This window comes from Xiphophorus maculatus, chromosome 2, assembly GCF_002775205.1.
Source record: "Xiphophorus maculatus strain JP 163 A chromosome 2, X_maculatus-5.0-male, whole genome shotgun sequence".
Taxonomy (NCBI): domain Eukaryota; kingdom Metazoa; phylum Chordata; class Actinopteri; order Cyprinodontiformes; family Poeciliidae; genus Xiphophorus; species Xiphophorus maculatus.
In genome coordinates, this window is record NC_036444.1 from 20,710,462 (window position 1) to 20,735,462 (window position 25,001).

Consider the following 25,001-nt stretch of genomic DNA (forward strand, 5'->3'; position numbering starts at 1 on the left):
TTATTATACACCTAACTGTTAAGTGATTCTTCTTCCTTTTGGTTGCATTTTTTACTTAGTGTTCTTAAAGTTCACTAAAAGGCCGTATAAAGAAGTGAAGACTGTTTTGTTATCTCCTAACCAAAAGAGGGCGGTAAACACACACGGCTTAATCAGCTACACATGAAGTAAACATATTCTGGATATCCATCCTTCACAATCATGAACAAACAAATAAAAAGGTAGATTATGGAACAGAAAAAAAAGAGACTTGGAATAAACGCACTCTTTAATGATAATATCTTACTATAAAAGAACATTTACCCTGTTTGTTTTGTGTGTGGACGTCTTCAGGGTTAATGGCTGATGACTTAATTTCTGAGGAATTCTTTGCATCTCTGTAGGCTGTGTGTTGCTCTCCTTGGAGACAGAACATCAGATCTATTCCTAACTGGGCGAAAACGTCCAAAAATGTCCTGTTTACTCTGGTTCTGAAGCACAGCCAGAAAAAGACATGTTGAGCGGACGTCTACAGACACAAATATGGGCTTATGATCAAACTGGGCTCTCAGACGGAAGAGGATCTTTCATAAGAGACAGAGAGAGAGACAGAGAGAGAGAACATCCTGATAATAAGTAATTGGTTGGCCGAAGAATCTGTGTTCAACTGAACTGGATGAAAGGCTAAATTAGCATATTGTCACCTTCCTAATGTATTGGCCGTTTTTTAGTCGTTTTTTGAAGAAAGTGACTGGCAACAATAAAAAAAAAAAGGTGCTACCAAAAGATGAGTTAGGCCAAAAAAAATTACATCTTTTTTGGAGATATTATAGAGCAAAGAGGTTTTTCTACCAAGGAGTCACACACACGGTAATGTCAGCTTGTCATAATTTATTCATATCTGAGATAAAAAATTATATTGTAAAAACTGTGACTTTGAAAATGTTCAAGTACTTATCAATAAAATAACCGGGGACAGGACAATAAAAACTTTTTGCAGATTTTGGCAAGGAGACACAATATAACTCTGTGTGTAGTTTAAAAACAATCTGTAAAAAAAAGATCATAGGTCTTTTTCTGTCCTATAAACTCCTCAGTAGAGGAGATAAGAGTCATTCACTTCAGCTTCACTTCAGCATCCAAACAAGACAGTCTCTCTGAAGATTGTTGGACCAGATTTTGGTCCAACATTCAGATGGATCAACAAACCGTCTGCTTGTTGATCTGGGCAGCGTTTTACCTGCGCCCACAGTCTTTTCTGATAATGTGAAGGAGTTTGCGTCCCAGGCTCGACTTCCATGGTTTAACAAAACTCCTGGTGTTCACCATGAGCCGGCCAGTTTTCCAGTTCTTATGGCCAGCCACTACGTATTCATCTCCTAGGGAGGAGGACAAAAATGTCAGAAACAATCAATTATCCAGATACAAAAAAACGATACAAATGAGCACCAGTAGAGAGAAGCCATCATTAAAAGAAACAAGTGTTAAACAACTACTGCTCCAGCTTGAGCTTTCCTTCTTCTTCTTGGTGTTTTCTTAAACATTACAACTATTTTATATATTATACTATATATTTCTTTGACCTTATTCCTGTTGAAAAAGTCTGGGTCATGACTAAAAACTGGATCTGTGCCAAAGGTTCAAATAAATCATTAAAAGGCTCCGAGTTATTATGGCATTCGTGACGATGCTGAATGGACGTAGAAGCCGACGCTAACCTGGATTGAGGATGGGACACGTACAGCCTCGGACGGTCCAAGACTCGGGAAACAGTGTGACGTTTCCGTGCTGGATCTTCATCTGCGGGTTCTGCTGTAGGACCTTTTTAATCTTCGCCTCCACCTCGGCATGGGAGCCTTTATCATGAGCGGACATCACCTTCACCACCAGAACTGCAACACAAACAGTAGATTTTTAAAGAATCTGTTAGAAACTTTATTAAAGCTTCTTTCCCACAGCTGTCAAGCTTTTGAACACCTCCTGACATAAAACATAAACTATAAGGACTGTACTCCCCTATCCTCTCATACAGCAATAACACATGGACTATCCTCACACACACACATCACGGACTGTTTTCTTCACACACACATATAACCTGTAAATTTTATCTGCCATTATTTATCTATAATCCATTCCCTAACATTCTTGTATAATCAGTATAATCTGTGCATATAGCTCCCATATTTATACACAATATCTATATCTCTTGCTATAACCCCTTATAGTCCATACATACACAGTCTTGTGCATCTGTGAATAAATATTTATATCTCGTAGAGCACTTCTGGATAGATGCAAACTACATCTCGTTGCTTGTACTTGTGACAGTGCAATGACAATAAAGTTGAATTCTATTCTAAAGTCCTGCTGATATCTGCCTGTGAAACATATCGGTATTTTTGCTGGGTGGGAGGTTTTCTTATACAGTCAGTTATTTTTAGTTGAGACTAATTTCATTTATACAGACTTCTATGATAAACAACATCTGGATTCTTTCTTTTGGGTTGAGTCATTTTGGGATGCCGTCAGATATTTTAGGTCACTTGAAAGTAAAAACCACAATGAAACAACTAATTTTCCTGTCTGATAAACCTTATGCTCACAAACAACACGTCAGAGTGAAATGATGTCACTGTACCGGTACTGTGGGTCAGAGTTCACTTCAAACTTCCCTGAATTTCATTAAGCAGCAAATAATTATCTCACATTGTCCTGTTTCAGTTCTTTTGTGTCTGGAAAACAACTTTTTTCCCCCAGTTTCCTAAATACAGTCATATTCAATAAATTAGAATATACAGTCCAATGAGCCTCATTTGTCAGATTAAAAGTACTTTTAATCTGACAATGAAACATACTTTTCATTATGCCCCCGTTTTTTGTTGTTGTTGTTTTTTGTAAAAGCTTTCTTATCGGTCTGATGTGTATTCACTCTAAAAAAATTTATCTACTTCATGTATTTCACTTGGTGATAAGGTTCCTACAATAAACGGGGTTTTTAATAATATTCTAATTTATTTTCAGTGAGATTTGGCTACAAAGACAAACTTTTTTTTTTTTTTTTTTTACACCAGAGCATTTCATTGAAAAAAAATATATAAATATTAATAAAACAGCTTAGGCATCCTAAGTTTATGCTTCTTTTTTTTATCCATGTGCATTTACTTTAATAATATCAACACTGCCAACATGCAACACCTCATCTTTTTCTGCAGGTTTTTAATTACATCTGAATTATACGGCTGCCTGCCCTCTGTGTAATGGCTGTCTTACACAGCTCTGAATAATTAAAGATTTCTGCTTACCATAGTCAAACTTAGCTACGCAGAACCATTTAGGGCTGCCCAGGGTACCTTCAAGGCATTCACATTTCTCTGCAGCACAAAATAACATAGCATGATCCATATTAAATGGTACTTTCTTGAACAGATTTCTGGATGGAAACAGGTGACTAGTTCCTCACCAGCGTGGTGCAGTGCAGAGAAAAGCTCCTTTGCTCTTGATATTGCTGTCTCACTATCGTTGCTGCCGTTTCCTGGGTTTCCAGCAGCTGCATAGAGGACCTCAGCACCTACGCTGCACAGCAGAGGTAAAGTCAATTAGACGCAACACTATTCAGCGTTAATACAGAAAAAACAAAACACAAAAATCTCCCTTCACAGTATGTATTGCCCTATCTTGATTTATTTACGCTGATTAATACGAATACGTTTAGGCTCTCACCCAGATACGCAGTCGCCGGTGTAGGGGTCGCAGTCTCCCGTGCAGTCACATGGACGACAGCCATATTCGTGAAGCCCCCAGTATCCCATTATGCACTTGTCACAGTGGGGGCCTCCCACACCAGGCTTACAAGCGCATTCCCCGGTGCTGGGGCCACAGATGGTGCCACCAGCTGAGAGGACCGAGCCAACAGGGTGGCAGGAGCAGGCTGTGAAGCAGACAAGTAAAGAAGACAAGTGCATGTTAATACATCTGAAATGTTTGCAACTCTGGCACAGAGTACAATGAGAATTACATCATAGTAGGGGAGGAGGGCTGGGCATTTATCGCATTGTTTCTCACTCATCATGATAAATTTCTTATGATGAGACTTTTGATTTATCACCGTCACGATGAGTTCCAATTAATGATGTGCAAAACCCAACAAAACTGTCCACATCGTCAGGATTGATAGTTTCACTATTTTCGTCACCATTTGTTCAATGAAAGCACTAATAGATATCAATACATTTGAATATAGAGTTACCATGTGGAGCTTTGATAGCCAAGACAACCTGAGAAAATACAAAATACCTTTTAGAATCAATTACATCATCGATAGCTCCGGATTAGAAATATGACTTTAGCTGGATCATCTACAACGTTTTTTTTTTATTAATTAATTTTTTTATGCAACTCTGAAACAGATAGTTTGTAACATTTATAATAAGCTACATAGTAAAATGTTTAGTTTTGGAAAAGGTGGTTTTCCCAGCGCAGCATTCGTGCAAGAATGACCGATTAGCATGATAACATAATTATTGTGTAGTGGGGACATTTTTTATAAACTAGCAATGTGGGGAAAACAATGAAAGTCCACTTAGAAAAGACTGGAGTTTCAGTGTTTTGATACAGTGGAAAGTAATGGATGCTGCACCGAGAAGCGATTAGCCTGATTCCTCCTTGATTCTCCAAACTGGGATCATTCTGACTTTTGTCTACTGCAGGTGAGTCACTGACTGCTTCAGCAGCTACCTGGAGGAATGATTAACGTGTTTTCAAAGGACGCAATGAAAACAAGCTTCACGAAAATCCAAAGTCTACTTGTTCCACTTGTGTTCCAATCTCCCAAATTTGTGACAAATGTTCTTTCCAAAAATGGCAAAAATAGACAAATGCAGCAGCATTCCTTTGGAGGGGGCGGTGAAAGTAAGAATGGGAAAAATGTGCCCAGATGGACCATGAGAAATTCCTCTGCTGTCGGACGTTACAGTCACGTTCCCAAGCGGTGACGCAGTTGGCTCAGGAGGGACAACGGATATTACAGATTAAGATAAGGAAGGGGTCATCCTGTCACATGCTCCTATCGGGGAGATCAGCGTACTTTAATCTGGAGGCCAACAGGGAAATCAGCCTCTTAATGAGGCTTTTCTGCTGCCGTCCATTTATGGTGCGAGGCCACAGGAAGGTCCAGTCTGGACAGGTTCACGTCAAATGCTCTTACGTTTGCAGGAGTCTGGTGCGGTTTTGGGACGGCTCGGGTCTCTGTAGAAGCCCCTCTTGCAGTTTTGACAGTGACGGCCCTCTGTGTTGTGGAGACAGTGGTCGCACACGCCGCCTCTCCGCCGTCCCGTAGCTAGCCACAGTCCTCGACTGAAGTGGCAGCTCCTGGCGTGGTCGTTGCACTTGCATTCTGCGTTCGATCGGAAACGCGCAGGTCAGTAAAAACATGGCGGTCAACTTTTTGCCTCAGTAAAATGCAACCTCACTGCATTTTATTATCATTTTATGCAGTTGACAAACACAAAGCTATTCATCATTGTGAAGCGGAAATTGACTTTATTGTGCTTGGCCCCATTTACTCAGATACCCCTAAAATAAAAGCCAGCGAAACAGAGCACCATGTTAGTCTAACTTGTAAATAAAGTAACGCTGACTGTAACAAAATCTTTTCAAGTAAGTTTTGTGACAATCTTGACAAATCAAAAAGATGGCGGTGTCGACATCATGCCTCGTTATCATCAGAGGCAGGGAATCTGGGCGGACGCCATTTTGGGAGGAAACGTGTTAGGGCTCATGTGTCAAACTTAAGGCCCGTGGGCCAAATCTAGCCCGCCACAGCTTTTTATGTGGCCCTCTAGATTCTAGACAAACATTAAATGTGGTTAAATATTATGTTATCAATCACATCAATGCAATTTCTATCAGTTTACTGCCAGATCATATCAATCAGTCCCTCCAGTTTCTTGAGAACTATTGTGGAAATTCACGCAAAATCAACAAATCCCCGGCTTTTTTTGCGTTAATATTTGGGCGTTTATTGCAGAATTTTCTCAAATTGTCAAAAACTTTCTTACTTGTGCTAAACAGCCTTAATTTAATTACAGTCCATGACCTATGCAGCGAGTAATAAAAAGTCGCATTTACGGTCGCAAATATTGCACATTTTTCCAAATTAGTACCACAAGCAATTTGATTTTTATTGCAAAAAAAATCACAAAAAGAATCACAAAATCCTGGGGGGACTGAAAAGATGTTTAATAATATTATTTAATTTTAAGAATTCATTTATATTTTAAGAGTTTGTGAACAGGTTTTATCAATACATTCTGGAACAACCGGCCCTTTAAGAGCTTTCCTGATCTTGATTTGCCCTAAACAAAAATGACTTTGACATCGCTGTGATAGAGGCTTCAAATGACTTGAAATCGGGTCAAAGGTTATCCTTCAAGCAACAAAATGTCCCTAAATAGGAAACCTGAAGTTGTTTCAATAAAGACATGTACTAGAATGACCTAGTTAAAGTCCAGATGTAAATCTAATTGATAATCTGTTGGAGAACCTTAAAGGGGCAAATTTACCGAGAAGAAAGCAATAATTCTAGTCTGTAAAAGTGGGAAGTCAGCAGAAAAATATTCCGAAAGACTAATTCTAGTAGAATTTAATTGTAAATGCAGGGGGAAAAAAGACAAATACTGATTAATTAGTCTGTAAATGTGGAAACCCCGCCTTAAAGATTTTATATTTTTGAAATAATTTTCGCTTCACTTCACAAATGCGCAGCACTCTGTTAGCGTTTTGTGTTAACATAACACATTTACGCTTACGGCTTTTGATGCAACAAACCATAACAAAGGTCATGGGGTACGAACACATTCGTGACGCAATCAGTGGCTGAAAACTCGCATGTGATTTACGACACCCAATTCATTTTCAGGATGTGTCAACATGCAGATGCTCCCAATCTGCTTTTGACTTTCTAGCCCCATCACTCACTCTGGCATTCGTGTGGTGTACCCATGATGCCGTTGGCCGCCTGCCACGGCAGGTCATTGTAGAGAGGGGCACAGCGCTCGCAGTGGTCGCCGGCCGTGTTGTGTCTGCAAACGCATTTGCCATGGACCTGCCAATCGGACAAGAGACAGGAAATGATTTTAAGACATTTGGAAGTCGGATTGCATGTGCGCCTTCTTCAATAATCCTTGCGTTAGAGTTTAGAGCCGCCGCCCTCCTGCTGTAGCATTGCAACATTTGCGCACCAGCTTTATTTACACCGAGTAAAAAGGCAGCGTGGCACATCTAAACTCCTTTAAGTTTCTTGCCAATAAACCAGTAGGCTGCAGAGAATGAAACACCCAAGATTAAAGGTCGTTAAAGTCTTAGGCTCAATACTATAATTGAGATTTCCACATCGTTAAGACCCTGTAATGGTAGGTAAAACAACGGCTTGACGTCAAGTCTTCACTTCATCTCTCAGCTCAGGCAGCACATAAAGAGAGTCAGAGTCGGTCTTCACTAAATCGAAACTCACCACACTGCTGGCCTTTGCCGGGCCGGGTTGATAGCCTCTGGCGGGCACGCAGTGGTCAGCGTGTCCGTTACAAAGGCAGCTGCCTTTGACAACAAAATCATAGATAGCGTAGTGGTCCGTCGGGAGAGAGGCAGCTCCCGGATGTTTGGTCTGGCACGGGCACTGCTGTCTCTGCAGGAGACGAACTCTGAGGTTGGTGACAGTGAGCTGGTTCTGGGCAGCTAGTCCGTAGGGGTCCACCGAGCGCCAAGGGGACAGGCCTCGGTAGATTACCTGAAGAGCAAAGGACACGGCAAGATGAAAACCAGAATTATAAAATGATCTATAAAATAAGTTTGACAAAAACAAAACTCGTGTCTCTTACAGTGATTGAAAAATGCAATTTCTCAGAAAATTACTGTATAAGCCACAAATATATATATATGTATAAATAAAAAGGTCAACTTGATTTATATGTCAACATCCAAGAGTTTGAAGAGTTGAGAGGCACAAAATTCAAGTTGTCTGAGGTTTAGTGAGTCATTTTCACAGTCAAAGACAATTGGCGGAGCCGTATCATCTGCTGTTTTTGGTTCAGTGTTTTCATAAGACCAAAGTCACTGCAGCTGCCTTCCAGTACTGCATCGTAGACTTTTCAGTAGGTCCACATTTCTGTATGAAAATATTATTTTACTGGTTTTACATAAATTACTCATTTTCCAAGAAACTAGACTTTGCATTTTTGTCAACTCTAAGCCATGATCTTCACAATTAACAAAAATAAACACATGAAACACATCGGTCTGTCTGCGATGAACCTATGTGTACTACTTTCACTTTTTTTTTCTCTGCATTAGTGCATTACTTTTATGTTTCTCATACACAGTAAGACGGTTAGAGAAGAGACTTTCTCGCAGTAGACACGATGAGTGAAGTGGAATTGTTCCCACAGATTTAACAGAAGGCCCATTAAACAGCAGGCAAATCTGCTGATTAGAAAAAATGACAAATGCAAACATAATAGGTTTGGTATGTGCTAAGACACACACAAAAAAAAGGTTCAGTGACTTCAAACTTGTCTGTCAAAAAGCTGCAAAGCAAAGATTACAAAGCAAGCTGATTATGAACCAAACCCCTATGAGCTCAATAGTTCTTCTGAGGGGAAAAAAAATAGAAAGAAAGAAAAGAAGAAGTAATTTCTTCCATCTGTTGCCAACTGTAACCTGCTTGTGAATCAGACATTTTTGTGTCTCAAACCTCTGGAAAGGTTCTGCAGGTCTCTGTTCTCCTTAATAATGAAATAAAAAGCCGGACCGTGGCTTTATAGATGTGCATGTCTGAGCAGCAGGAGGTTTTAGAGAGAGGAACCTGTCTGGAAGGACTCAAAATCAACATTCATGCAATAAACAGAGAGCAGCAGACGGCGTCTGCTGCTACTGGGTCAGGATGACAGGTGGACACTCGCATCCCTGTCATATGACTTTTCTTTCTCTTTAAGATCTCCATTTTCTCTCACTGTACATTTAACTCAGAACCTTTTACTTCCTAAATTCCCTAAGCTAATGTGGATTGACAGCTTCTTGCAAAAGAGTTTTTATCACCTTAAGTTTTGTCACATTTGGACATGTTTTATTAGGATTTCCTGCGATAGACGAAGAAACTGTAGTGAGTAATGTAGATTTAATTAAAAACTGAAAAGTGTGGCATGCGTTTGTTACCAGTTATCTCATTTTCATGGCATTTAAAGTGGAAATCTTTTTTCTCAAAGTAATAATTGACCATATATACATTTAAATTTTAGTGCTAAGTCTGAGAAAGGTACGCTAAATATCAAAGAATTTAATCTTTTTGCATTCAAATTTTACACTTGGCGCTCCATACCTGTTTCTATGCACACATTTCTCTTCATATTCAGACAGAAGTGTCTGAAACTTTCAACAGAAAACATCTAGCAATGAGTGTTTAGCTTTAGGCATTTTTTTCCTTGCCTGTTTTCTGTGTTTCAGGACTATAACCGAAATCAGCTGCAGAATTTCAGTATTTTATTGTGCTCTATTTTGGCCCGCTGTTGCATGCTGAAGGGACCCTCACCTCTCCTCTGGTGCAGGGGAACGCTGCTGAGTATTTAGAGGTACATGTCGCCCCGTCTTCCTCGAGAGGCAAACCCTCAGCCAGGCCGAACATCTTCTCACAGTCCTGGGCAAAATATCTGAGGGTCCTCCATGTGCGTCCAAAGTCCTGGGAGCGCTCCAGCAGCATGGCAGCGGGGCGGGGGGAGCGGAACACCAGGATCAGGTGAGTGAAGAGAAACTTGGTCTCCAGGTCCAGCCGGAGCGCCTCCTCCTCCTCCAGCCCCTCAGCAGACTGCCACCAGGTGTCCGGGTGGCGGAACGAGGAGTCGCTCATAGCCGAGGCAGGGTGCGCCTGTGCGGGCTTGGCGGCGTTGCAGCGGGCGCATCTAGCCGCGGAGCAGGACGGCTTGCCGCGGGGCCCGGCGGTCTGTTTAAAAAAGCAAAAGCGCTCCGAAGAGTTGGAGCCGCAGACGGACTGCGTGTGCAGCACTCTGCCCGCAGCCAGGTTACCGATGCCGGGGTTGCAGGCTCGGTCAAGGCAGCGGCTGTGTCCACCGGGGCTCTTCACTTTAGATTGTTCTGGTAAGAGAAAGTGGGTGGAAAAAAGTAGCAAATATTTTATCCTGGGTAAAGAGTTTATTCCAACTTAAGTTAAAAAAAATCTGAAACTCACCGGCTGACAGAGAGAAAGATGAGCACGTCAAAGTAAAAGCTAATAGAGTCCCCAGTCTCATCCTGCAGGACAGGTAACTTCCACAAACAGTGAAATAATCCGCTGCAGAGCATTTAAAGGCTGGATTTAGGAAAACCACGCATTAGTTACATTAGTTACCTCTTCCTGATTTAAAGAAATAGTTTCGAAATATTTGCAGAGCTGAGATCACATCTATGTGCGGGGATATGTAACCATTGTTAATCCTAATATTATTTTAGAGCCCCGCGGTTCATATCACGTCATTCCAGGATTCAGGATTCTCAGTGGAAAGTTTCATTGACATTGGGCACTGGCTCCGCCCACCTCAGACCACGCCCACTATATCTCTCATAATAAGACTATAAGAGCTATAGCTCCTCTAACCAAGCAAATAATGAGTCTTCGACGTTTTCTGTCACACTAAAAATACTTTTTTGATTTAAAAAAAAATATGTTTTATAAAATGCAGTGCAGCCAAGTGTCTTCAAAGGTATCTTAAATAATAATTGGAGACCACCTGTGTGTAATTTTAGTAATTTTATCTCTATAAAAGCAGCTGTTCTGTGAAAGTCTTAGAGGTTTGTCAGAGACATATTAGAGAAAAAACAGCATCATGAAGACTAAGGAACACAGTCGACAGTCATGGACAGAGCTGTGGAAAGATTCAGGTTTTGAAACGAAGAGTAAAGCTTTGAGCTGCACCAATACACAGACATCCTCCTATTCTAAACCTTTACACGCTCACATTTTCACATCATTTTAATGTTATTTTTGTAACAACGTGGACTAAGTATTCACCTTGAATTTCTTGCTCAGAAGTCTGATCTCCATCAAATCATGAAAACACACAACGCTGAAACTGTCTTTCTTTCTTTTTTAACCAGAGTGATATTGGCCCGTTTCACTACGGTACATTTTTGGCATCTACTCTGTTACAGAGTCTATTATCTATTTCATAACCTTTGCACTTATCAGTTAGGGTTTGAAATATCCTAAAATAAATGTAGTTTCTCTAAAGAACATTCTGCACACATAAGTTCAGTTTTATTGTGTTGTGTATTTTTTTTTTTTTTTTTTTTTTTGGCATTTTCACAAGAAACGTTGACAATTCAACTTGAATCTGAACATTAAATTTTTTTCTTTTAAATGAAAGCACATTTATTCAATGAATTAAAACCCAAATTACAGAAGGGTCAAATCTCAAAAAGGAGCAGTATAACATTTAAATCAGTAAAAAAAAAAGAATCTGGAAAATCAAATACTTCAGTGCTCAATCTTTTTTCTATAATCATCCAGACCTGGAAAATTCTTTTAAAAAGAAAAAATCATCAATGCTTTTCAAGATTTTATGGGAACCTCAAGTTTTCTACAAGCCTTGTGGTGAAAACAGAAAAAATGAGATTCTCTGGCCAACATGCGAAATATTAACACATCAACCTGAACATGCATACGAGACGATTTCCAAATATAACACATATGGGTTTGTGGCTGTGAAAAGGTTCAAGGTGTTGTTTATGACTTTGGGAGGCTTTTTTTCTCATTTTAACAAATCAGTGGCATTAGGTGGAACAGAACGTTCCGGCACAACGCGAGATTCATCTCTGACCAACATGCTGTAAGGAGAAGCTTTAAAGCTGCTACTGGTATAAAACATTAACTGAGACGTGAAGATTGCCTCCACATTCCTGAAACGTATCATTAGGACTACCTGGCATTTATTAACCACACCTCGTCTGTCTCCTCAGACAGACAACAGCCCTGGACCTGGGGAGCAGCACGACCCTTGACCCATTAATCATGCGGCTGCACGCATGCCTTCTGGCCCGGTTATGGATTTCAAAGTGACATCACCTGACGGAGTCCAGAAAGATTTTGTCAAGATAATTAATACAATCTGCACATGTTTAGTTTGAATACACAGCCTGTGACAACTAGCCGTTTTGTTAAATAGCCTCGCAGTCGTCAAAAGACGACGTGGTGAACATTCATAGGTTTTTTTTTTTGTTTGTTTTTTTTCCCCCCCAAAGCGTGACATTCCTGGGATTCTGCTGCTCTCGTCACAACGACGCTTCAAAAGGAAACAGGCTTGATCTTGGAGTGTTTCTAGATTTACATGGTGCATTTAGTTTTTTCCCAGATCATTTGTCGCATAGCAGACCTCCTTTTTTTTTTTCTTTCCCCCTTCAAGTTCCAAGAGATCTCGATGAAAACTGTCTCAGGAAGGATGTCTGATCTTGGCTGATCTGTGTTGTATTCCCTTGGCTGGAAGAAAGCTCTGCGCATTACAAGCAACTTCCTCTTGCTCTCCAAAACTCCCAACATTTACCCATAACAAGAAGAAAAAATATGGAGTGGAATATGACTAACAGCCACAATTATTTAGGGAAGCTGACTTGATTTTGTTCAAAATTTGCTCAATCTGGCCATCAAACTGAAGCTTAGGAATTAAAGTAAGCTAATGTTTGATTTGACTTGTGCGTAAAACTTTACGGAGATTCAGATTAAGTTGCTCAAAAAAAAAACTCTCAAATATATCAATATTTCAATCTCATTTTTGACCTTAGCTGCTTCTAAATGTTGTCGTCGTCAATTCTTCGTCGTTGGATGATCTGAGGAAGGGAGAAATGGATCCACATTTGAATGTTTTGGTTCAAAATCGTAACCAAGCGACAAGAAAAGGTGAGGAGAAAGTTTTAAAAAGCGATTTCTTTTCTTATACAACCACCTGTAAAGCACGGTGAAGGCTCTGTCATGGTGTGGAGTGTGCCTACGCTAGGAGTCTTGATCAGCTTTTTGCTAAACTGAATGGCATTATAAAGATTTGCATCCATTGCGTTCCATTACAACACATCTAGATAACTACATGTTGATTTCTAAGCTGGAGAGTGACCCCACATCGACTGAAGGTTCGCGATACAACAGTCTTCTGCTTGTCTCCAAAGAGCTTTAAGAAATCTTAGGCATCTAGACCGGCAGTCTGAGCTCCAGGTCTGGAATCTTAAGAAGGTCGGTTCAAATACATACTACATACTAATGTTAATTATTAAGTTCATTAAGTGCATCTTTTTGCGGATACACAAGTAAAACACTTCAAATAAGTGATTTTTACATGGGTTCAGTTGCTAAAGTTCAACGGTACGTTTTAACATGAGATATTTGCAATATGATCTCTGTTGTGCCTGCTGTGTTGTCCTTGACCAGGCACATATGTGTTGCAGTGGTCTCCTCAGCAAGAATGCCAGACCTGGGTCAGACTGGCCAGCTTTATTTCCAGACTGTAAAAGGCGATGCTTCCCTCCTCTTTCACGCAGCCTTGTCACCTTCAGCTCACTGAACCCTAGCGAGAAAAATCTGTCCACACTTGTGCAGAAGCCAGACAAAAAGCCAGACATGCGACATCATAACTGCTTTCCTTCTCATCTCATTTTATGATGTTTATCTTTGGCAGATGTCACAGTCTATGTTGTTTTTTTCTATCTTTGTCTGCTCTGTTTTTAACACAGAAGGATTTTATGTTAAACTTGTGGGTAAAATGCGGGCAGTTCTCTTATAATATTTTTGTTGAATCGGACGCACTGTTTGGTTCGATGAAATAAACAAATTTTTTAAAAATTAGTTAATCTCTGGTTCCTATGATTAACCTACGAAGAATGTCAGAAATGTCGCTATTATTAATTGTGTTGAGCCGTCAGCGCCATTATGAGTCCCTTCGATAGCTCAGTTGGTAGAGCGGAGGACTGTAGAGGCTTACAGCTGAAATCCTTAGGTCGCTGGTTCGACTCCGGCTCGAAGGAGACGATGTTATTTTTATTCATTGCGATGAATGCTTTTGGTTAACACTGACAGTTGTTTTTACACTGCTATGACGCAACGCACGAACCTTAGTATATAGGTTGCCCGCAACACGTTAGCTAAAGCAGGTTTTACCATAAGGTGAAGGTGTGCTTGCCTCTCTGTGTGTGAAAGATTACTGCACAGTGCTTAAAAGGCTGACCTTTACCCTCAGGTAACATATAACTGACTGCCTTTGCGTCAATCACAAAGCAGACGGTAAGTCTCGTACATCGTTGCCTCCAACACAAGCATGTTATCAGGTGCACGCATGTGCTTATGTTCTTTCGTGGTTACGTTTCTAATTATAGTTTTGAAAAATAGAGTAGAATAAAATAGAAATAGCCTTTGTTGTGCCACATTCAGGGAAATTCAGCAGAAAAGTCAAGTCAAATGTATTTGTTTAGCACATTTTCAGCAACATGGCAGTTGAAAGTTGCTTTACACAACAAAAGAGAGTAATTGCAATTATAATTATCTTTGTTAAGCAACCACTTTATGCCACTGTTTCGTTTGTTATTGAGAAATGTACGAATTATGTTTCTTTGAGCAATTTTATTTTGAAGGTCTTCTATTGCGTGCAGTTTTCCACATGTCTACGTAACGTGCTCTCCCTCACATTGCCGCAAAGCATTGAGAAGGTATGTCATATTTAGAGAAATTGCTCCGGCTGTTTCTATAATTTTTTTTGTAAACATTATATTCTATGTTATTCCAATTGGACGTTATTCACTGGTTAATTTAAAGTGTTACTGTGACTATTGGCTATATGTGAAAATATGTTTTATTTACGTTTTATGCTCAGTGGGCGTCCTTTACAGCCCCCTCGTGGCGAGTGCCTGTAATTGCGCTTCATTTGTTTGGCTTTTATTATTTGTGTAACAATAATTTTGTTTCATGTAGGAGTCAGAAGTGCACATGAAATCCAAAAGACAGCCAATGTGTGGTTTTGTTGTGCTCTGCAGATATATGTATCATGTTTAATTTTAAAGGGAAGTTCAAGTTATTTCATTCAAGATTTTTAAGTCTGCTAAGTGTGTATTAAAATGCTTAGTTTAAGCAGTATTGTAAATTAAAAGTTTTATTTTGTTATTAAAAATCAAATGAGAAAATACTTTCTTAACGTTTCTAAACTCCTGGGAATAGTTGTTTCTTTCTTGCATAGCAAAAGTTAATGTAAAACTAATAACACACATTTTTGCCAAGCATTGTGGGGGAACCGGAAGTTCACATGAAACCCACAAGACAACTGATGTGTGTCTTTATCGTTTTTTGTTTTGTTTTTTTAAATAAATGCAGAGCAAACAGTACACCCATATGTTGGTCTTCTGTAAGTATCTGTTTCACAATCACTTGATGATTATATCTTATTCACTTACCACGTAGAGCCCTTAACCAGACCCTAAATTAAAAGGGTCCTTATCTAAAAAAAATCTCCATGCTGTCTCTGAAATAGGTTAATATCGACATCTAGTGGTGCAAATGTGAACTGAACGTAAAATGGTGATTGCAAATGACAAAAAATAAATAAATAAAAATAAATTCTAGCAAAGCTTGTAATCAGAGGTGAGTAAAACAGTCAGTGATTGTTCTCAAGTAAAAGTCGCACTTCTTCGACATGTTTTCACTCGGGTAAAAAAGAAATTACTCAAGAGTAGAGGAAAGAACATATTTCGAAAATCTGATTGGATGTTTTTAAAATTATGTAACTACTTCTTCCATTGACAGATTATTTCACTTATAACGAACTTTTTTCCCATGTTGTAAGTACAATAATCCGCCAATGGAACAAGTACTTTTTCATCAATATTAAAGAATTTCTTTACTTAAAATAAGCTCCTATATCTTCCTGAAAAGTTCCAGTTAATTTTGCCTTATCTCAATTGTATTAAGATATTTGCACTAGAAACTAGCTTAAGATTTTGTGATGAAAATGTTCTGAAGAGATCAAATGTAAATGTTTGCGTATGTTAGAATATAACTTATTTAATGAGTTATAGATGATGAAGGGTTTACAGTTGCAGATATGATCAATCAGGACACTTATTGTAGAAGTAACAATGAAACATACAACAATTTCATCCATCTGTCCATTTTCTAACACCCTTGTCCCTAGTGGGCGAGAGGCGGGGTACACCCTGGACAGGTCGCCAGTCTGTCGCAGGGCAACACAGAGACATACAGGACACACAACCATGCACACTCACACCTAGGGAGAATTTAGAGAGACCAATTAACCTGACAGTCATGTTTTTGGTCTGTGGGAGGAAGCCGGAGAACCCGGAGAGAACCCACACATGCACAGGGAGAACATGCAAACAAGACCCCGGGCCGGGAATCGAACCCAGGACTTTCTTGCTGCAAGGCAACAGTGCTACCAACTGCAGCCCCAACAATTTCATGAAGTTAGTAATATAACAGAAAAATGTGATAATCTAGCAAGAGAAATGCAATTTAAAACAGACGGATCCATAAACATCACATAGCAGCAAATTACACACAAAACAATTTTATTTATGCCAACAAAGCCTGAAACTGAAGAGGCTGTAAAAACTACATTAGCAACCGTAGTCAAGAGTAATGCAAGTTGACTGCAGTGGTGTCAGGGTAAGTACAGAAAATTAAAAAACTTCATTTTCCAGATAATACCATTTGTAATGTATTTCTAAGTAAGCAACGTATCGCCACAGATTTTTATGTCAGGAATCTTCCACTGTCTTACTAATAATTAGTCTTTGTAACAATATTTATACTTTTGGCTTTTTGATCAGTAAAAATGATTCAAGCAGAACAGTAAGAAAACAGAGTGAACTTGATTTGAAGCTTTGTTTCACTCGTGACGGACGCGCTTCCTCGGTGACGCGGGGGGATCCAGGGAGAAGGCAGTGGGGGAATTGGGTCGAGACTCTGGGATGTATTCAGTCTGATACTTGTCAATGTAAGGCTTGGCCACCTTCCACACCTGAGATTGATAAGAAAACATTTTCAAAAATCTTTTCCTTCTACTTCACAAATGTGGGATTTTTTTTTTTCTTTTACATCAAATTCCACTAAGATACATTGAGATTTTTGGTTTTGACTCAACAAAATGACCTAAACTTCAAATATTTTAGCCTCTTGCCTTCTGGTCCAGCAGGAGACGGTGAACAGCTTCGATGTCTGGCGACATGAATCGGTCTTTCATCCATGGCCTGTTACAGTACAAGAAAATGAGAAAATAGGAGACAAATATACTATGTGCACATACTTTTGTGGGCTTGAGATCCATCTAACTTACTTGACAACGGTGCGCACAAGGTCGTAGACCTTCTCCAGCGGGGTGGTGGTTCGAAGAGGGCGGAGGAACTCGATACCCTGGCAGGCCGCCAGCAGCTCTATGGCAAGAACTGATCACAAAAATCATGTTAATTGTGCTAAAGTGTAGAATATCTTTATGTGCGTATGTTTTGGGATAAAAATGGGCTAATCAAACCGACTTCTAATGTCGCTTCATTTGGTCATTTATACAACAGCTTCCTGTTAACTGACCAGGTCATGGTCGCTTCTAACATTACAAAACAAATACATTGTTGACTTGAACCAAATCTTGTGTAGAAACAACTCTGACCGACAAACTGTTTCCACTCCACGGCTTATAACCTTTGAGGTAATGGAGTGAAAATGAGTGAAAAAATGAGTGAAAAAAACAGCCAGAATTTGAAATTGTTCTTCAGAAAGGATGAAAATGTATTTAAGTCACTTTGAAAGATTAAAAGAAAATCTGGCAAGTATTAAGACATAAGGCATGACTCAAATTTTTCACTGAACTGCATTTAACCCCTTAACCCTCATACAATGGAGAAACAGCAGGTGGGCGTTCCATTGCAGGTTAAGGGGTTAATGAACTTTTACTAGACTCCACTTACTTAACCGATATGCAAATATGCTGTTGTTGCATTAACCTACTTTAGCCTTCTGGTTCTGGTCTGCTCTGCGTCCCCATAATCAGAACCAAACATGGAGTAGCAACATTCAGTTTAGTGATTGCTCCACTAAGCTGGAACAAACTTCCAGAAAACTGAAAAACTGCTGAAAGACTGGGACTCAAAACCCATTTGTTTAACGTTGCCTTGATCGGTATTAACTGAAACATCATTTTAGCCTGTATTCCAACTTTTCCATACTTTGCCTGTTTCATGTAAAGCACTTTGAATTATCTTGTTGCTGAAATAAACTTGCCTTTCCTGTTGCTGCAAATTCACAGTGAACATTTAATTTTAAAGTTCAAGAAATAAGTGAGACCTTTGGAATTTTATTCTGAAAAACCATGTAAACCAAAAAGAAATCTACACTATGACCTGTTTACAGCACTGCCTGAACATTAATTTATTATTACTTGTGTTGGTTTTTCTTCTCTAGTAGGATACTCTGGATTTAGTATTTAGATTTGCTGTGAAATATTCCGGACAGAGCCTTTCACCTTGCTCCACATGCTCCACAACCCTCAAGGCTTTCCGAGCGGCCCAGCCTCCCATAGACACATGGTCCTCTGTAGCCGCGCTGGTGGACAGGGAGTCCACAGACGAAGGGTGGCATAAAACTTTATTCTCTGAAACTAACAGGAATAGATGTCAAAATGAGTTTTTACTGAGATTTAATGATGAAGAAGAAATGCAAAAAGGGATTTTGAATAAAAAATGTTTTAAAAATGTGCATTTCCTGCGAAAATGCAGTGTCAATGCTGTCTCTTGCAGAAATGCAAGAAAGCAGCAGAAAAAATCAAAAGTTTCCAGAACCCAATTGAAAACTGTACAAGAGTTTAAAAAAACAAACAAAAAAAACTTTCACTCAAAGCAAAAAGCCCACAAACAGACAAATTTGTGCAGAACACTGTTCACAAAGCACATCTGTTTATAAGCAAATATGGGGGAAAAGGCTAAAGCTAGCTTTTCTAGCCTCTATAACCGTAACCTAGAGGCTAATATTAGCTTCTAGGACTAGCATCTTGGCTTACAGCAACATACTCAATTCAGTGTGAAAAAAATCTAAAATTAGCTATAAAAAGGCAAAATAAGCTAAAGTAATAATGATAGCATCGAGGCTAGCGCTAGCATGCTGATCCACAGTATTCCATGCGGTGTGAAAGAACAAAAGAAGAAGAAACGCAAAAAAATGCAAGAAGAAACATTACAAAAGTTAAGCACTGACTAAATTTAGTAGGCTTTCATAAAATGTAGACCAAATAATTTGATCAAAAATTTCTGCCCTCATGCCATTAGGGTTGGAAGGAGGGTTAGAATTAGGATTTCATGAAATATGTAATAGATGTGAAACAGCTGAATTAAGCATTTTAAAGTTTGAACGGCGTTTTTAGCTGAAGTGGAAATAGCTAGCTGTGTAAGAGTGCAAGGTTTTTAGCAGAACTTCTTCAGAAATTATGCAGTGTTTCGTTAATTTCAATTGGGCCCAAGATGATCACAAAAAGCTTAATATTTCATAAACCATAGACGATGTCAATACCAAAAGACATCGTCCGTAATGTCCTGAATGAGCAGAATGTGGTAAAAGTTGACTGACTGAAGCAGCACACAAGGATGCAGAAGTTAAGTGGGGAAAAAGTGAAGATGTTACCTAAAATTCTCAGGTAACATTTTCATTTGTTATATTCACAAACCAACCTAAAGAAGCAGCGGTGCAGTGGGCAATCATGAAGCCTGAGTTGAGGCCGCCCTCATTAACAAGGAAGGCAGGCAGCTCACTCAGTGAGGGGTTACATAACCTCTCAATCCTCCTCTCGCTGATGGAAGCCAGCTCATGGACAGCGATGGACAGAAAGTCGAGAGCCTTTTAGAAAAAAAAAATGGCATTAGGAGTTAATTACTTCCTCAAAGGTCATGAGGCTGTTTTATTACCCACAAACCTTTGCTGGATATTCTCCATGGAAATTCCCACCAGAAATGGTTTCACCTCTTTCTGCAAATACCATCTTGTACGGCCGTTAAGGTAAAAAAAAGTGGAAGTCCATGTGCAATCTTAAGTTATTTTTGAAAAAGTGTGATCTTCTTGGAAGACACTTATTGTTTCATGGTTACATGACACTGAAGGATACAGGGTTGTCTGTAGCGCTGTTGATTTCTGTGTTGATGATGTTCTGCACAAACATTATTGTGTCATTTGCTATTCCATGCACCTGCATACAAAGAAATATGCTAATCAAAAAACAAATCCAAACACCACATATTTAAATACAAACTTGAATCAACTCAAAGAAAAATATCTAAAACCAAAAGGTCTAAAACATGTTCTTGCTAAGTACTGATAATTTAGCAAATAGAAACAATTTTGGTCATTCTAACTAAGCCAACACAAGAGAAGTTTGATCTAATTTAACTCCAGCCAGTGAGCAAAAAATGTGTCTTGTTGTGCAGCGCATGTAAATTTATGGTTTAAACTGCTTTCAAATCTTCTGAGAAACTAGGTTTTGACTTTTGTCATCTGCAAACTTACGAAATCAAAATTAATCTGAGCAGTAAACGTCTGCAGTAAACCTCCATAGTTTCACTTTTTGAATTGCTGACGTTTCTTTTTGTCTTTTCACTTAAAGTCAGATTTATTAAGACACACCTGTAAATGATCAGAATTCTATTTTTCTTTTACCCTGATTACTAATAAATAAATACCAAGTAGTAAATCTTAGTTTGTTTTTACTATATGCTGTGAAAGACAACCAGGGCAAATAATTGGTTCAGAATGTCTTGTAACTTTATTCCCAAATTAGGTGAAACTTATATGACTTTAACTTGAAAGATTTCTGTTGCTTAGCTTCAACTTTTTGCTAATCTGACTAATTAAACTAAATTTGACCTGAAGTTACCTGAGGACAGCAGCGCATGGTGTAGGCATCCTGGACCCTGTCACAAAACCTATGACTCTCTGAAAATAGACATTAACATTACACATATGGACATGTAACATAGCGACATAACCATGTTTTCCTAAATCCACATGCACAAAGACACCTTGACAAACCTTATTATGGGTAACAAATTTGATGTGTATTACTATTTTAAAAAGTGGTTTCATTAATTAATGCTCCCATTGAGTTTGCGTCTCTCTGCTAACCTGCGATCTCAGATGGATGGTGGTCAGAGTCCAGCAGCGAACGAAAGCGTAGGGCAACTTCCGTCTGGCCTGGATGGGGACGCAGTGAATGGATGTCTGTGGGAAAACGACAATGTGTTGGCATGAATTGTGGGTAGATCCACGTCAAGTAGAAACTTTGACGTGGATTTATCCACATCTGCTCTTCCTGCTGTTGCTCACCGCTGTCAAAGGCCTTAGTGGTTCCCTTCAGCACCTCCAGCGTTAGAGCAGCAACGATATCCGCCTGCTGGGCGATGGCCCGGGCGCGCTCCACCGCCTCCGCCCCCAAAGAGGTGATCATCTGGGTACCGTTGATCAGAGCAATGCCCTGGGCGAAGGACGGACAGAGGAAACTGCCTATTTGTTTTTGACACGTTTACGAGGTGGTGGACAGTGGGAATGTAGGGCCTCAGCTAACAATTATCTTAGCAATTAATTAATCTATCGATTATTCTGACAATCCATTAATCAGATGGAAATTTCTGCAGATACTTCATTTAACCACTTCAGTGTTTTTAGTAGTAGAGATACATAAGATCCAAATAAACAAATAATTAAATTCCTGTTTTAAACAAAATAAGCATTTTTTTTTTCCTTTAAATGTGGTAACGCAGCCTTGTTTTAGTGTAAGCTTTATTATTTGTAGGAAAGGATGCATCTGCATCTTCAAACATCAACATGTGAAAATCATTCAATCAATACAGTGTAGGGATGATCTGATGACAGTGTTTTTATTTTTACTTTTATTTTTTTTTTACAGAATTTCAACCCAATAAAGTCAACTACATCACTTCTGAGGTTCTGGTTAGAACACATTTACAGACAAAGTTTTTCATTTCATTTTAAATCTTAAATGATCTTAAATGCAAAATATATAAAATTTTTGTACAATTTTGGCAACATATCTTTTTTTCTAACCTGTATACTCCAGTTCACAGTTAATCAATCACTGACTTGTTGGACGATTATTTCAATGATTGATTCATCACCTTTAATCCATCATCCCTATTAAATGCATCAACTCAGTCATTTCTCATCAAAATAAATATGACATAAATCTGGGCATTCCAATTAATTTTTACAAGTTTTCTTTTTTAGGTATGATGATGGATACGACCTCAATGATTTTTAAAAACAAAATTAGCTGCACACTAGCATCTACTGTAATTTTGTTTTTAATTCTCACAGGTCTAAATAATGGATAAATGCTCTAGTAGTAAAAGAATGGTTCAAACGTTTCATTAGTTCAAGTGGCATTCATGATGACTGCCCGTACACTTAAGCAAACTGTATTTAGGTTTTATTTATTTCATTTTAAACCTGTTTTTTCATGAATTATTTAAAAATTGATAATCGTCTGTCTGTCCCACCTAATACATGAAAAAACATAGCATCCTGTAATGTCAGAACAAGTTGTGTACTTTGATTCCTTAATCTCAGATAAACAAATACTACACCACGTGTATATTTTTAAATGTTACCTCTTTGGGTTTCAGTGATATTGGCTTTAGTCCGTGGGCCTCCAGGACCTGACCAGGAGTAAAAGGAGACAGAGAGTGTACAAAGACAGGGGTCATCAAAAAGCAAACATGTTTCCCCATTGGACCTAGCAACCTTTTACTTTTCCAAGAACGACCCTCATTTCCTTTAGTTATCATTACAGAGCTGATGTGTCGAAACTATGGAAAGGTGACTGTACATATTTGGCATCTGCCCATCCGCTCTTGGGGGACCACATTTTCCCTTCTCCCATCAGTCCCAGGGCAAGGTGCGAGAGGGGGGCCAAGTCTCCGCTAGCTCCCACCGTCCCCTTCTCTGGAACGAAGGAGAGGCAGGAGGCTGCATGGGGGCAAGGTAAGTTGGAGAGAAGGATTAGTCGGAAATCAACTCTGAGCCTTTTAAAGAAGTGATCAGAATAGCAAATCAGCTTGGGTAAAATAATTTGGCATCTGATGGGTCTAGTTGAAGCTTACCATTGAAGGCCTGGATCATGGCTTGAAGGGTTTCCAGAGAAATCCCGCTGTGACCTTTAGCTAAAACATTGATCCTCAGAGCGAGCAGCATGCGGGTCCTCTCGGGACTCAATGGGTTCCCCAAACCTACAAATCACAGCAAAAACTCTAGCGCCTTTCCAATTGAAACAAAGTCCAACATACTGAAGGCTCAGAAGAGTCAATCTCAAGGCTTTACAGATTTCTACCTGCTGAGTGCGACCGCACCAGGTTTTCCTGGAGTTCCCTGTGGAGCAGAAAGTGTGTGGCACATAAAAGAGGATCGTTCTGCATCAGTTTACAGAGATTAAACCAGAAAAGGTTGCCTTTACTTGAGCTTGCTGACAGGAATGACAGTTCGGGCAAATTTGCCGAAACCTGTCGTTATTCCGTAGACAACTGCAGGAACGACAGATGCAGAGAAAAACGTTCATGGTGGCATCAAATTGTGGGAAAACGAAATTCTGCGATCACTGATTTACAGCAAGCTCTCCACAGTTAATCAGTTGTCAAATGCGGGTTTACCTCGGTTTTCTTTGACAATGGTGTCCAAAAGTTCTCGTGATTGCACAACCTTTTTCTCTGCCTCCGGAGTTAGCTGGAAAGAAAAGTTTGGTGGACGGAGGGTGGTCAAAGATTTACCACAGACAGAAAAAACACAACAGTGTTTGATCATTACCTTTATCTTGTAAAGTCCTCTGCCTAAGTTGACCAGATCAGTGGAAGTCAGGCTGTTGCCATCCAAACTAATGTACTGCACAAGAAAAATGTGTGTCACAAAAACCAAATCTGACATCCTTTTTTAGGTGTTCAACAGAAAATATACCTACTTCTGCGGATTCTTTGTATGCAGCTGTGCTGTTTTGAAGTCTAGTTAAGAATACACTTTATCCAAATGTGTCTACTGTATGTTGTTGCTACTTGGATTTACTTTAATGTCTCTAATGTCTGTTTTGCAGGTCTAAGGATACATATTCGAAACTCCAGGCTCACATGGGATGAAGTCGGAAGACATGGTGTCTCCCTCAATTGCTGGAAGCAATTTAGGAGAAAAATGATATTAAATTTTAAAAAATCCTTGAATTAAGCAATACTCATATGTACAGTTAGAGTTGTCTTGCATTTAAGCCTAAAGTCATTACCAAGTTCAACAAAGTCATTATCCTCCAGCACATCATCGATGGTGTCATCCGCGTCCAGCAAGCCCAGGCCCTGGCACCTGCGCACTAAGAACCGCGTCTCCTTCACAGACTGGATGCCGCCGTTGTCCGGTTTGTTCTTTATGTACCGCTTCAGCGCTTCCTGTCCGAGCCACTGGATGCTGTTGGAGGTGTCCCGGCAGGCCACTGCCACCCATTCATCTCGGATGTGGACGGTAAAGCGAGGCATTGCGCGTCAGCGAGGCTCGGCCGCAGTGAGCGCTGCGCTCTGGGCTCCCAGGTTCCACCTTCAGCCGAACGCCTCCCCAACACCAATCAGATGCGAGCTGAGGGAGGCACGCCTCGCCGGAATAGCACCTTTTGTTGATGTTTTTTTTTTCTTTCTTTAGAGACCAGTGACCTCCAAAGGTCGTTCACATGGATGTTTGATCTCATCGACCAAATGCGGTTACAACAAGCCAAGGGGGAGGAGGCCTTACACAGGGTTGTGCTCCAGTTTGAGGGAAAATGACTGTTGTAGCAGAAATTATTAATCCTGGCAAAATGAAGTTAAGAGAATCAATATGTGAATATTTTTTGTAATTATGACAATTAATATTCAGAAAGGTCTTATACAATCACATGATTCCAGAACCATTTTTGCTAAATCTTTAAAAACTC

General features: G+C 39.6%; 2 protein-coding genes and 1 non-coding gene across 3 annotated transcripts; 1 reads left to right on the top strand and 2 right to left on the bottom strand.

The window, feature by feature from the left end:
• Positions 1–855: 855 nt before the first annotated feature.
• On the bottom strand, positions 856–10,494 carry LOC102232175 (netrin-4-like). The gene is made up of 10 exons (XM_014473850.2): positions 10,217–10,494; positions 9,563–10,122; positions 7,493–7,765; positions 6,958–7,084; positions 5,186–5,374; positions 3,703–3,910; positions 3,443–3,555; positions 3,285–3,353; positions 1,698–1,871; positions 856–1,358 (listed from the first exon to the last, which is right to left on the bottom strand). The coding sequence occupies exons 1-10, from the start codon at positions 10,275–10,277 to the stop codon at positions 1,216–1,218; spliced, it is 1,917 nt and encodes a 638-aa protein (XP_014329336.1). The 5' UTR covers positions 10,278–10,494; the 3' UTR covers positions 856–1,215.
• A 3,449-nt stretch (positions 10,495–13,943) lies between these two features.
• Positions 13,944–14,031, top strand: trnay-gua. Its single transcript is given in 2 exon segments — positions 13,944–13,980; positions 13,996–14,031. It is a non-coding gene; the product is annotated as a tRNA-Tyr (tRNA).
• A 2,530-nt stretch (positions 14,032–16,561) lies between these two features.
• On the bottom strand, positions 16,562–24,666 carry hal (histidine ammonia-lyase). The gene is made up of 20 exons (XM_005796289.2): positions 24,324–24,666; positions 24,153–24,213; positions 24,012–24,039; positions 23,861–23,935; positions 23,707–23,779; positions 23,514–23,580; positions 23,391–23,428; positions 23,164–23,289; positions 22,890–23,029; positions 22,672–22,719; positions 21,371–21,518; positions 21,170–21,265; positions 20,922–20,980; positions 20,157–20,237; positions 19,968–20,033; positions 19,726–19,891; positions 18,528–18,662; positions 17,346–17,454; positions 17,190–17,259; positions 16,562–17,030 (listed from the first exon to the last, which is right to left on the bottom strand). The coding sequence occupies exons 1-20, from the start codon at positions 24,568–24,570 to the stop codon at positions 16,899–16,901; spliced, it is 1,965 nt and encodes a 654-aa protein (XP_005796346.1). The 5' UTR covers positions 24,571–24,666; the 3' UTR covers positions 16,562–16,898.
• Positions 24,667–25,001: the final 335 nt, after the last annotated feature.